The sequence below is a fragment of the Periplaneta americana genome, chromosome 12, assembly GCF_040183065.1.
Source record: "Periplaneta americana isolate PAMFEO1 chromosome 12, P.americana_PAMFEO1_priV1, whole genome shotgun sequence".
Taxonomy (NCBI): Eukaryota; Metazoa; Arthropoda; class Insecta; order Blattodea; family Blattidae; genus Periplaneta; species Periplaneta americana.
This window is the reverse complement of record NC_091128.1, coordinates 171910801-171923611: the sequence shown is the minus strand read 5'-3', so window position 1 is coordinate 171923611 and position 12811 is coordinate 171910801. Positions and strand designations below refer to the sequence as shown.

The following is a 12811-nucleotide window of genomic DNA, read 5'->3' as shown; positions in this document are numbered from 1 at the left end:
GTCAGCATAAATGCACTATGTTTTGTCCATTTTTAACGCATATATTAAGTCAACTGCCATTTATATATTATGTCAACATATATGTTGAACATGGAGTAAGACCACAAAGGGAAAAACACCAGAGGACGGGGATTCGATCCAGTGCTGTGGATTGAACTTTGGTGTAACTCAGTGATTAAAGCGCTTGGTATGTAGAACCAAGGACCCAGGTCCACACCTGTGGAGTAACGGTTAGCGAGTCTAACCGTGAAACCAGGTGGCCCGGGTTCGATTCCCGGTCGGGGCAAGTTACCTGGTTGAGGTTTTTTCCGGGGTTTTTCCTCAACCCAATATGAGCAAATGCTGGGTAACTTTCGGTGTTGTACCCCGGACTCATTTCACCACCATTATCACCTTCACCTCATTCAGACGCTAAATAACCTAAGCTGTTGATAAAGCGTCGTAAAATAACCTAATAAAAAAAAAAAACAAGGACCCGGATTCGATCTCTGGTACTGGAGCAAATTTTTCTCCTCTAATAACCATTGTTATCATAACATATATATTCTGTAGAACGAAAAGAATTAATCTTTACTTAGATTCTTCGCCCAACAGTGCATAATATATTGTGGAATCCCAGCCATCAAGTCACTCAATTGAGTGCACTCCTTGTATAATGGCAGTTGACTTAATATAATATCACAGTCTACTATATACAGTCGCGAAGCTCAATATGTAGTAAAAATGCGAACATGGGTAGTTGCCCATCACTAGGATCGCTACTATCACCTCATCATCGCAGATCTCTCTCCTAGTAGACGACAAAATATGTTACACTTTCGTTGTGTTCTTTTGGAAAAATTAACACCTTCCTTCCATTATTGAAATATTAAATGCATAAAGTTAATTTATTATTTTAATGAAGTATATTAAATTCCATCATAAACTCGAAGATACCTGCAAGAAATAGGTTAATATTATTTTTGTTTGTGCAAAACGAACTGAAATTTACTATAATCGCTTCACTCATTCAAGATTATAGCGATAATTAACTATGAAACCAATAAATATTAATTTGCATTTCCCTTTACAACAATAATAATGGAAATATGAATTAATGGAGTAACTTACGTGTACCGGTACTTGTAGTGTAGGCTTACGTAGTTAACAAAGTGGGATGAGGTTAAGCAATAATAATCACACCAGAATTGGAAATAAAACGTGATCAATAAATTTTATTGTAACAGACTTTTTCTACGTCTCTAGTAAAGTAACAAATAAAAATAACAACAAAATTAACAGCTATAATTAAAAACATATCCTTTGAAAAAAAAAGTAGGTCTAAGCAATAATAATCCCACCAGAATTGAAAATAAAACGTGATCAATAAATTTCATTAAAACAAACTTAATTTTTCTACGTCTCTAGTAAAATATTACTATTCCAATTATTATATTTCAGCCATTAACATTTTCATTACAACCAATAACGAACATTTCACAAGCATCAATGTGAAATACGCAACGAGCTAGCACTCGATGGAAATACGACACAGTCCAAAGTCGACCGTGGACAGTCTATTGTTTCTAGTTGCTAACCGCTTGGAGCGCTTTATCACGAGATTTGCAAAAAATCACCTCAAGCTTCGCGACTGTATATAGTAGACTGTGTTAATATGTCAACATATATGTCGAACATGGAGTAAGGCCACAAAGGGAAAAACACTAGAGGAGGGGGATTTGATCCAGCACTGTGGATTAAACTTATGCGTAACTCAGGGATTAGAGTGCTTGGTACGTAAAACCAAGGACCCGGGTTCGATCCCCGGCTCTGGAGCGAATTTTTCTCCTCTAATAACCATTGTTACCATAACTGATATATTCTATAGGACAAAAAAATTCATCTTTACTTAGATTTTACATGAGATTAGAAGAATATAAGTGAGTTTACAATAACATTACTATACCTCCCGCTGCTACAGCTCCGTGTACATTGTTCTTCTTGCTTGCAGGCATGCCAAAACTATCCCCTAGCTTGACATTTTAAGACATATTTGAAACTTGCTCTCTGTGAGGACTATGAGTGAATTAGCCCATATGTCAGGATAAACATACAAAACATGTAACACCATCACACTTGCATTCATTTTCGCATATCATTAATTACTTCAGCATAATGGTACTCAGATATAAATTTGCTCTCTTTAAATTAATTATCTGAAATACGAGGGGGATCCAGGAAATAACGACCATTCGCGCATACCCTCCGCGCAGCTGACTCCCCTTCCTTGTTTGAAGGTCAACTGGCTTCCTTAACATGTGTTCTCATAATGTTGTGAGTACTGGTTGCAACAAGTCGCCATTGTGCATTTGTGTTACTTCAAAATGAACGACGTGATTGATAATCCCGCCGACTGTGAGGTGAGGAGTGTGATTCGATTTTTGAATGCCCGACGTTTGAAACCTGCAGAAATTTACCGGCAATTGAAAGAAGTGTATGGTGATACTGCAATGAATGAAAGAAATGTGAGAAAATGGTGCGAAATGTTCAACAATGGGCGAACAAATGTTCACGATGAAACTCGACCCGGACGCCCATCACTCATCACAGAAGACCTGAAGACTAAAGTGAACGACAGAATCTTGCAAGACAGGCGCACATCACTCGACGAATTGCATATTGCCTTTCCTGACATTTCTCGTTCTTTGCTTGGTGAAATTGTGTCGCAACATCTTGGCTACCACAAAATCTGTGCACGATGGGTTCCACGGCAACTGAGTGACCAACACAAAACTCAGAGAATGGCCTCAGCATTGACATTCTTGATGCGATATCACACAGATGGAGACGCCTTTCTTGATCAAATTGTGACTGGTGATGAGACCTGGGTGTCTCACAACACCCCAGAGACCAAGCGCCAATCACGTCAGTGGCATCATCCCTCATCACCCAAGAAACCGAGAAAATTCAAACAGACTCTCTCAACACAAAAAGTCATGGCTACTGTCTTTTGGGATCGCAAAGGTGTTCTTTTGCTGGATTTCATGCCAAAAGGCACTACGATCAATGCAAATCGTTATTGTGAGACTTTACGAAAACTACGGCGAGCCATCCAAAACAAGAGGCAAGGAATGCTTTCGAGAGGAGTTGTGCTTCTTCACGACAACGCCCGCCCGCACACTGCTGCTTCAACTCGAGAATTGCTGGATCAATTCGGTTGGGAAATCTTTGATCATCCGCCCTATAGTCCAGACCTTGCTCCTAGCGATTTTCACCTTTTCACTAAGCTGAAAGACTTTCTGGGTGGTACGCGTTTTGGAAGTGATGAAGAGTTGAAGAAGACAGTGAACACCTGGTTTAGTGAACTGGCGGCAGAGGAGTATAACACGGGAATTCTAAAGCTAGTGAACAGATACGACAAATGTTTAAATGTAGGTGGTGATTATGTAGAGAAGAAAGGAAGCTTCAGTTATGTAACAGACTTTGTTTTTTCAAATAAATATATATTTTTTTAATTATTACAACAAAACGGTCGTTATTTCCTGGATCCCCCTCGTATAAATAATGTGAAAATTCTAAACTCTTATATACAAAAATCTGGTGAGGCTAAGTCCCTTCAGCCCTTAATAACTCACTGCCCCTGCATTTTCATAACGCTAGTTTTTTTTTTTTTTTTTTTCAGAAGTAGATTTTGACACTTTAATAATAATAATAATAATAATAATAATAATAATAATAATTTATTTAATCTGACAGGATTAAGGCCATAAGGCCTTCTCTTCCATCCTACCAGATAGCACATATAAATACAAAAAAGAAATAGAAACACTGATGAAAATGATACAAATTAAGTTAAAGCCCTATAGAGGGTCAACAGAGTCAAAAGTACATTATAGTGCTCTCATCGAGCTAACACAACGAAAAGAAAGAAAACAGAGATAGCAATGATGATATTGATAACTGACAATAATAATAATAATAATAATAATAATAATAATAATAATAATAATAATAAATACATTACATATTAATTTTCAATTTTACAACAGCATAGTTACAATATTTACTATATTTCATGGGTTAAGGTGAAGTTGCGCAACCCGACATGTGTTCAACAAACAATTCCACGAACTAGAATGTTTAACTGTTTCTTTGCACTTTCCGTTGCAGGTTTCAAAGATCATTCTGCTTCGTGCAGGACACTGACCTCCACATCATGGTCTAGTAGTGTGAAAACCCTGCCCTCCACACGAACTGTTACGCAGAGCGAGTACAGTGCCCCCGATACCAAGCACTCTCGAATCAGGTGCCGTATGTGTGCAGCGGAACGCAACATGGAACCACGTTCGGAAGAATATGTAGATCGTCACCACAAACAAGCAACACAGAGTCGAAAGATGTGCCATTATATTAGTTCTACACTGAATTAGATTTCACATAATAGCAGTAATTCAAAAAAAAAAAAGAGAGAAATAAATGAACTAGCTACTTCTAACTTCTTATCCTGTATGACCTGTATTGTTGAAGTTCTAATATTAGCATAGCTTTATTAAAAATAAATTTAATTTCATGTCTTGAAATCACTTTTGCATTGAATAATATGGCTCACACCTATTGTGTAAGATTACCAATTGCCTTTCGTAAAATTAAGGGAATATCAGGAAATTATCGAAAATTATACAAACTTGAATGGATTTTACATAATAATTGTAAACAACTGTTATCCATCTAAATGCACGTGTTGTGATGTTTTATGATTGTCTACCACAGTACACATTTCAGTGAAAAAATATAGTCTGATATCATATTTGATATTTTACTGTTTATTTTTTATCTTCAAATAGATTATGTTATGAAGTGATAAAATCTATGTTACAGAAAGAATTATAATTTAAAATATATTTACCATAAGATTATATAATTCATTATACTGTGGGATGGGTTGTTGTACTTTACAGATGTGCTTCCTTTCCATGGCTAACGAGAAAGACAGGTTACGGCGTGACGTCACATTCTTAGTCATAACTAGAGAGCGGAATTTAGGCAGAAACCTTTTTTTTTTTTTTTCCTTGGTACATACAGGCTCGAGATTTAATATTTACATTTTTCATGGAAATATAGGTACAAATAAAGGAGTTTTATAGTACCTAAAAATGCCTATTTCAACGTTAGTACCTATTTTTAAGTCTCTTTTCTTTTTTTTTTTAATTTTTGCATCTTTTTCGTAACTATTTACTGTTTTTGTTAATATCCTGTACTGCTTACATTCAAAGACAGATAACGGGCAGCAGTCAACAACACAACAGAGAAGTACCTTCAGGCCCCCCCCTTCTCAGTATTACAATCTTTCAATCCTAAAATTCCAACTTTCAGTTGGCATAGTCGATATACCGCTGGCCTTCTGTGCTCGAGGTTGCGGGTTCGATCCCAGCCCAGGTCAATGGCATTTAAGTGTGCTTAAATGCAACAGGATCATGTCAGTAGATTTACTGGCATGTAAAAGAACTCCTGCGGGACAAATTATTATTATTATTATTATTATTATTATTATTATTATATCTTCCTCTGTCTGTCAGCAATTTAACACAAACTCGCTGGGTTGTACCCGAATAAGCATTCTCTTACATTCCAAGACAGATAACAACCCCTTCCTTTTTTCTCACCATTTGTAAGTACAGCAGTAAGTGACACAATAGCCACAACAGGTGCTGATCATCTACTGTGAAGCTATAGTTGCGACACTGTTATTCCCGGCGTGACTCCTCCTTTTTGCTTATGTCTTAGGAAGTGAAGGCTCTATAAAGTCTAGGTAGGTAGTATCGTTCGCCATTTTTGTTCTTTCGTTGCCGAGCTACCATACGAGGAATCTATTTGCCACACCGTTAAACATTATCATGTCGTAGCTCCTATGATAATAAATCAAACGCACTGTAATTCAGCAAATAATTGAGTGGCAAATAACGTCTTCATGTGCTTTCTGCGAACGCCAACGAAAGAGCCAAAATGGCGGGCGATTATATTAAGTATTTATCGAGCCTTAAGAAATGAATAACGTCTTCCTCAGCGAATCAAAAGACGCAAACGTTTAAATGTAGCCGACCTGCAACGCGATTGGCTGCCGGAAATTAGAGTGACGGGACTATAACTACGGAAATGTGAATGAAAAACACTCTTATATTAGTGACATTCTTTAACAAAAAAAGCCTACTTTTTATTTTATAGAGCCTAAATAAAGGACTTTAAGAGCCTATTTTAAGCGCCTAAAATGCCACTTTTTAGGGCCTAAAATTCCGCTCTCTAATCTTAACATGGCCAACATTGAATAAGTTTATATTTAAATGCACGTTTAACAGGAGTTTAATACAGGAATTCCTTTGTTTTTTGGAATGCAGAACATGTATTTATATTAGGCGATTGTCAAGATGGCCATGACTAGACCATGATAACCACGTGACTCCGATTCGTGCCGAAGCCTGTCTTTCTCGTTAGCCACGTTCCTTTCCAAGTGATGTCATTCTAGAGGCTGTCATAGAATGTACTGGTTAGCAAGGAGATATTTATGAATTATCTAATCTTACTAATATTCAGGGAAATGAAGACTGGAAAGGCAGCAGGAGTTGATGGAATCCCCATTGAAGTAGTGAATGTTAAATGTTATGTTTTATTTAACGACGCTCACAACTGCAGAGGTTATATCAGCGTCGCCGGATGTGCCGGAATTTTGTCCCGCAGGAGTTCTTTTACATGCCAGTAAATCTACTGACATGAGCCTGTCGCATTTCAGCACACTTAAATGCCATCGACCTAGCCCGGGATCGAACCCGCAACCTTGGGCATAGAAGGCCAGCGCTATACCAACTTGCCAACCAGATCGACTGAAGTAGTGAATGCTTGGGTGAAGACAAGAAGAGAATTCTATGATTATGCAACGAAATATATGAGTAAGGCAAATGGCCTGAAGATTTTATGGAAACAGTGTTACTGCCAATACCGAAAAAATATAATACCAAGCAATGTAACAGGACTATCAGCCTGATATCGCACTCAGTGAAGATTCTCTGCGAATACTGAATCAACGTTTATATTCTAAGATGGAAGAGCAATTTCGCTTCAGGAAGGAAAAGATACGAGAGATGCAATTGGACAGCTATGAACAATCAGCAAAAGATACCTCGAGAAGAATAAAGAAGTGGACTTAGAAAAGGCTTTTGACAGAGTGGATTGGAATAAACTGTTGGGGATTCTAAAGAAAATTGGTGTGAATTGGAAAGAGAGAAGCTGTTGTAACCTTTATACGAAACAACGGGTCAAAGTCAGGATAGAAGAAATGTCAGAAGGAAGTGAAATAGGAAGAGGAGTATGTCGAGGATGCCCTTTATCACCTACCCTGTTCAACGTCTACTTGGAGGATTTAGTGAAGAACTGTTTTCAGAACATGGGAGGAGTGATAGTAAGAGGAAGAAGAATAAAGTGCATAAGATTTGCTGATGATATGGCATTGTTAGCAGAAGAAGAGAGGATACTAAGGATATGCTACTGAAGATAAACGACAGCTGTCAGCAGTATGGGATGAAGATAAATCTCAACAATTAGCAGAAGAAGAGAGGATACTAAGGATATGCTACTGAAGATAAACGACAGCTGTCAGCAGTATGGGATGAAGATAAATCTCAACAATTAGCAGAAGAAGAGAGGATACTAAGGATATGCTACTGAAGATAAACGACAGCTGTCAGCAGTATGGGATGAAGATAAATCTCAACAATTAGCAGAAGAAGAGAGGATACTAAGGATATGCTACTGAAGATAAACGACAGCTGTCAGCAGTATGGGATGAAGATAAATCTCAACAATTAGCAGAAGAAGAGAGGATACTAAGGATATGCTACTGAAGATAAACGACAGCTGTCAGCAGTATGGGATGAAGATAAATCTCAACAAGACGAAGACCATGATCATATGAAGAAAAGTAAAGTAATGTTGCGAATTCTAAATAAGGCAGTAGAGCAAGTCGACAACTTCAAATATTTGGGGTGTACTATAAGCAGTAACATGAACTGCTGCAAGGAAGTCAAAAGGAGGATAGCAATGGCCAAGGAAGCTTTTAATAGAAAAAGGAGCATCTTCTGCGGACCTCTGGAAAAAGACTATGAGACTAGTGAAGTGCTTTGTGTGGAGCGTGCCATTGTATGGGGCAGAAACATGGACATTACGACGAAGTGTTCAATTTGTGTGTGCAATCACCCTCCTAACAGCTTGACATGCTCGTAGTGCGTCTGCTTTTGCAGGAACCTGAGGTGACGAGTCCGTGCGAGCTACAAAATATCCTTAAAAATCGCCAAATCAGTCTAACCATTTTCGGAGGGTTAGTTTGTGGTGTCCCCACTACTACTCTGATTGTAGCGCACTGGCGCAGCTAAGTAGCGTGCCTGGGACCCAAAGTCTGGACAGGCCTAAGCTAAATAATACCTTGCAATACAGTAAAAAATACAACTTTTCTTCATAGTTCACGCTGGAAAAAAAAAACCAAATGATAAGCACAACAGCTGATCACAACGTATTACGGAGCTACCAACATATAAGATTAAGATCTTTTTATCCTCTCAGGATTAAACTGTAACTTGTCTCAAATAATCCAGAAGGCCGTGAACCAACGAGCTAGATACTATAGAGAGGCTAAAGACTTCTGAAAGTTGATGACAATTGAACATTGGTCCGCCATATTTTGGTTAGTCAAAACAAAGGGGCGTGGCTCGGATGTTATAGGAAAAGACTGTGATGAAGTTAGTATTATTGTGAATTGAGTTACATATTAAGACTATGTTAATAAGTAAAAAGTAAAATACACACAAAACTTTACGTTTTATAACAGCTGTAGGCCTATGTTTTTATTACTTTCACTAAATATAGCCCAGATATTAAATGACAAGCTTACAATGCAACCAAAGCAAAGCACCTAAAGACGGATGAATGTATTCGGCAGAAGAAAAATAAATAATTTTTTGACTTCGTCACAAATTTAATGACCTTACAGCTAATCTAACCTAATATGAAATCATGTAATTCAGTGCTCACCAGGTGATTTCAAGAGAGACGACGTATGTAACTAATAGGAGTAAAATATAGGAAAGGTAGTGGCGAAAATTAAAAAAAAAAATCCAATTATTAAGTTATTGAGAAAAATTCATTTGAAATTGGAATTAACACAGAGAACTTTTGAAAACTGAAATTATTAAAACTACAAATAACCTCTTAGCATGCAACATAATAATTAAAGAATGACACTAATAGAAAGTTACTCGTGATCATAACTCACCACATTTATTAAAACGATAAGATACTTACGATTAACATTGTTATCACAAACAATAGGAGCCACAGCTAGCTACACTTCTTTTCGCGTGATGGAGACATCGTGTACTCTAATATAGTTTGAAACCAATATTGATCTCACACGTGTCTCGCAACTGAGCAGAGGCTTTTTCAGAATAAAAAAAAGTCTTAATTATTACTCTTTCATTTATAAATCAGCTTTTTACAAAACCTATAGCGAAATGTTTAAATTAAATATTGATGTATCCGAAAAATATTATTTTATTTTATTTTACCTGGCAGAGTTAAGGCCTGCTCTTCCACTGACCCAAGTCTACAATTAATACAAATTAATAATAATAATAATAATAATAATAATAATAATAATAATAATAATAATAATAATAATAATAATAATAACAATAATAATAATATGTTGTTGTGAAATATTATTATTGAAAGTGTATCATACAAGAATATGAAATAAAGTATTCATTGGAAACTACGGGACACCTTATGATCACAGTCTACTATATACAGTCGCGAAGCTCAATATGTAGTAAAAATGCAAACATGGGTAGTTGCCCACCACTAGGATCGCTACTATCGCCTCATCATCGCAGATCTCTCTCCTAGCAGACAACAAAATATGTTACACTTTCGTTGTAGTGTTCTTTTGGAAAAATTAACACCTTCCTTCCATTATTGAAATATTAAATGCATAAAGTTAATTTATTATTTTAATGAAGTATATTAAATTCCACCATAAACTCGAAGATACCTGCAAGAAATAGGTTAATATAATTTTTGTTTGTGCAAAACGAACTCAAATTTACTATAATCGCTTCACTCATTCAAGATTATAGCGATAATTAACTATGAAACCAATAAATATTAATTTGCATTTCCCTTTCCAGCAATAATAATGGAAATATGAATTAATGGAGTAACTTACGTGTACCGGTACTTGTAGTGTAGGCTTACGTAGTTAACATAGTGGGATGAAGTTAAGCAATAATAATCACACCAGAATTGGAAATAAAACGTGATCAATAAATTTTATTGTAACAGACTTTTTCTACGTCTCTAGTAAAGTAACAAATAAAAATAACAACAAAATTAACAGCTATAATTAAAAACATCCTTTGAAAAAAAAAAGTAGGCCTAAGCAATAATAATCCCACCAGAATTGAAAATAAAACGTGATCAATAAATTTCATTAAAACAAACTTAATTTTTCTACGTCTCTAGTAAAATATTATTATTCCAATTATTGTATTTTAGCCATTAACATTCTCATTACAACCAATAACGAACATTTCACAAGCATCAATGTGAAATACGCAACGAGCTAGCACTCGATGGAAATACGACACAGTCCAAAGTCGACCGTGGACAGTCTATTGCTTCTAGTTGCTAACCGCTTGGAGCGCTTTATCACGAGATTTGCAAAAAATCACCTCAAGCTTCGCGACTGTATATAGTAGACTGTGTTATTATTCAAAGAGGCAGTGTACCTTTGATAAGCACTCCTTGCGGAGGCTGGTGGTACTATAGACCGCCATATTTTGTAGGGAACGATCCATAGTACTGTTGGCCTCCGCAGGGAGCGCTTATCAGAGGTCTTTAGCCTCTCTATAGTAGGCTATCTAACTCGTTGCGTGAACATAACCAAGACTCCTGACCACATTTATAACATACACAATTTAGTTCACAGCTGATGTAACCAGCGAATAGGGATATAAAGAATGGACACTTCGCGTCGGTACCTTTGATGTAGCCGGACTGATTTCAATGACCTTCAAGCCAGCTAGAGCGTGAGATTCTGCTTTCTCCCTTGAGTTGGCGCTGACATCACACCAGCTAGTAGTCGACACAGCGAAAATATAACACATATAATTAATACATCTAGGTACATTATGTACTCAAATAAAATAAATTGGATCCATAAAATAATAAATCCGTCATTAACTGTAATGTCTAGACTCTAGAGTTCCTTTATAATGAGAGTTGAGACGTTGACCTCAACAACAATTAAAATATGTAATGATTTGATAGCACTGAAAATGCAAAAACAAAACTCTTATGAGAAGTAAAACCATATCCCTATATTATATTATATATAAATATTAAACGACTTTGATACATAATTTTATAATATATATTATTTTATAATATAATTTATTATATCTGAAATTAAAACAATTATTATTACAACTAGTTTGTCACTGAGAAATAAGGAAAAGCTGTTAACTTGAATTTATTTGAAGCAAAGCGTTACTGGATTATGCAATAAGGTAGGCGATGTTTGGATCCTGTGTCTCAGCTCTATTCTCAATTATTATCTTAGCGTATGCTCGATTACACTAACCTCTAGCACTTGAAAGTGGAACTAAATGCCGGCACACAGAGAAACAAAACACAAGAAAATTCGCTCAGTGTCCATTTTTTATAATCCCTATTCGCTGATGTAACCCTTGCAATTCCAAGCCTCCGTTATCCTGAACTTTTCCACTGACATATTCTAGAGCAGCGTTTATCAAACTATTATCTGCGGACCACCTGTGGTCCTCGAGGTCTGCCCTTGTGGTCCTTCGAAAAATACAGAAGAAAAAATAAAATTCAAACGAACTGCATATCACACTATAGCTGAAAATTCCAGAGTTTGGAAATGACACATGGCAATCGCCTTTCACTTTTTCTCCCAGTACTGACATTTTATGAAATTTATTACCCTACCCGTCTACCGACTTCCCACTCTACTCTCAGTAACAAAAGAGGGATTTAAAGCACTATGAACGTGGGATTTCTCGCCATCTTTTCCTGCACATTTGGCGCCGCACCTGTAACCTAGCCAGGGACCACCCGAATTCATAACAGAGGACCAAAGTACTGAATCTTTTCATGTATTTATGACTTTCTTGATAGTTTTGCCGACACCCAGTCTGCACATTGAAATGGCAAATCGTCACATACTGCAGTAGCGGCTCGCCGTAAAAGAAATAGGTGAAGTGCTTTCACATAAATAGCCTAAATGTATGAACAGTTTTACCAATGTAATAAGTAGGCCTACTATCCGTAAACTACGTTCAATTTTACTAGTTCTAGAATACATGCAAACAGGAAAACTAATTTATTTCAGGACTCACCCAATTTCTTGCATACCAAGTCAATCCTCCTATCTTTTAAAGCAGCAAGCCTGTCGACGGTGTCTTCTTAAAATGTCTGAGTTTAACACTAAGGTTGGGCAATATATCTCTATGCAAAGCCATGGGGCTAGTGACGGAAGTCTCTCCTTTGATGTAGCATTTCGAGTGAAATTTTCAATATTTTCAAAAAGAAAAACTTCTTTCATAGGGAGACTTTTTTTAAAGTTAATTTATGCAACTTCTCTATTTTCTTAGAACTTTTTAAAACAAGGAACAATGGACTGTAGGTCGTTCAGAATTTAAAACATCTTTTTTTTTGTCCTCATATTTTACTTACTTACTTACTTACAAATGGCTTTTAAGGAACCCGA

General features: G+C 36.5%; 1 protein-coding gene across 3 annotated transcripts in view; it reads left to right on the top strand.

The window, feature by feature from the left end:
- The window catches only part of LOC138711193 (uncharacterized), a 43258-nt gene extending 38368 nt beyond the window's left edge, over positions 1-4890 (top strand). For all 3 annotated transcript variants that reach the window (XM_069842560.1, XM_069842559.1, XM_069842561.1), the window contains one exon: positions 4150-4890. In XM_069842560.1, coding sequence (XP_069698661.1) covers positions 4150-4409 — 260 coding nt within the window. In that variant the 3' untranslated portion in view covers positions 4410-4890. The remainder of the gene's footprint in view (positions 1-4149) is intronic.
- The last annotated feature ends 7921 nt before the right edge of the window (positions 4891-12811 follow it).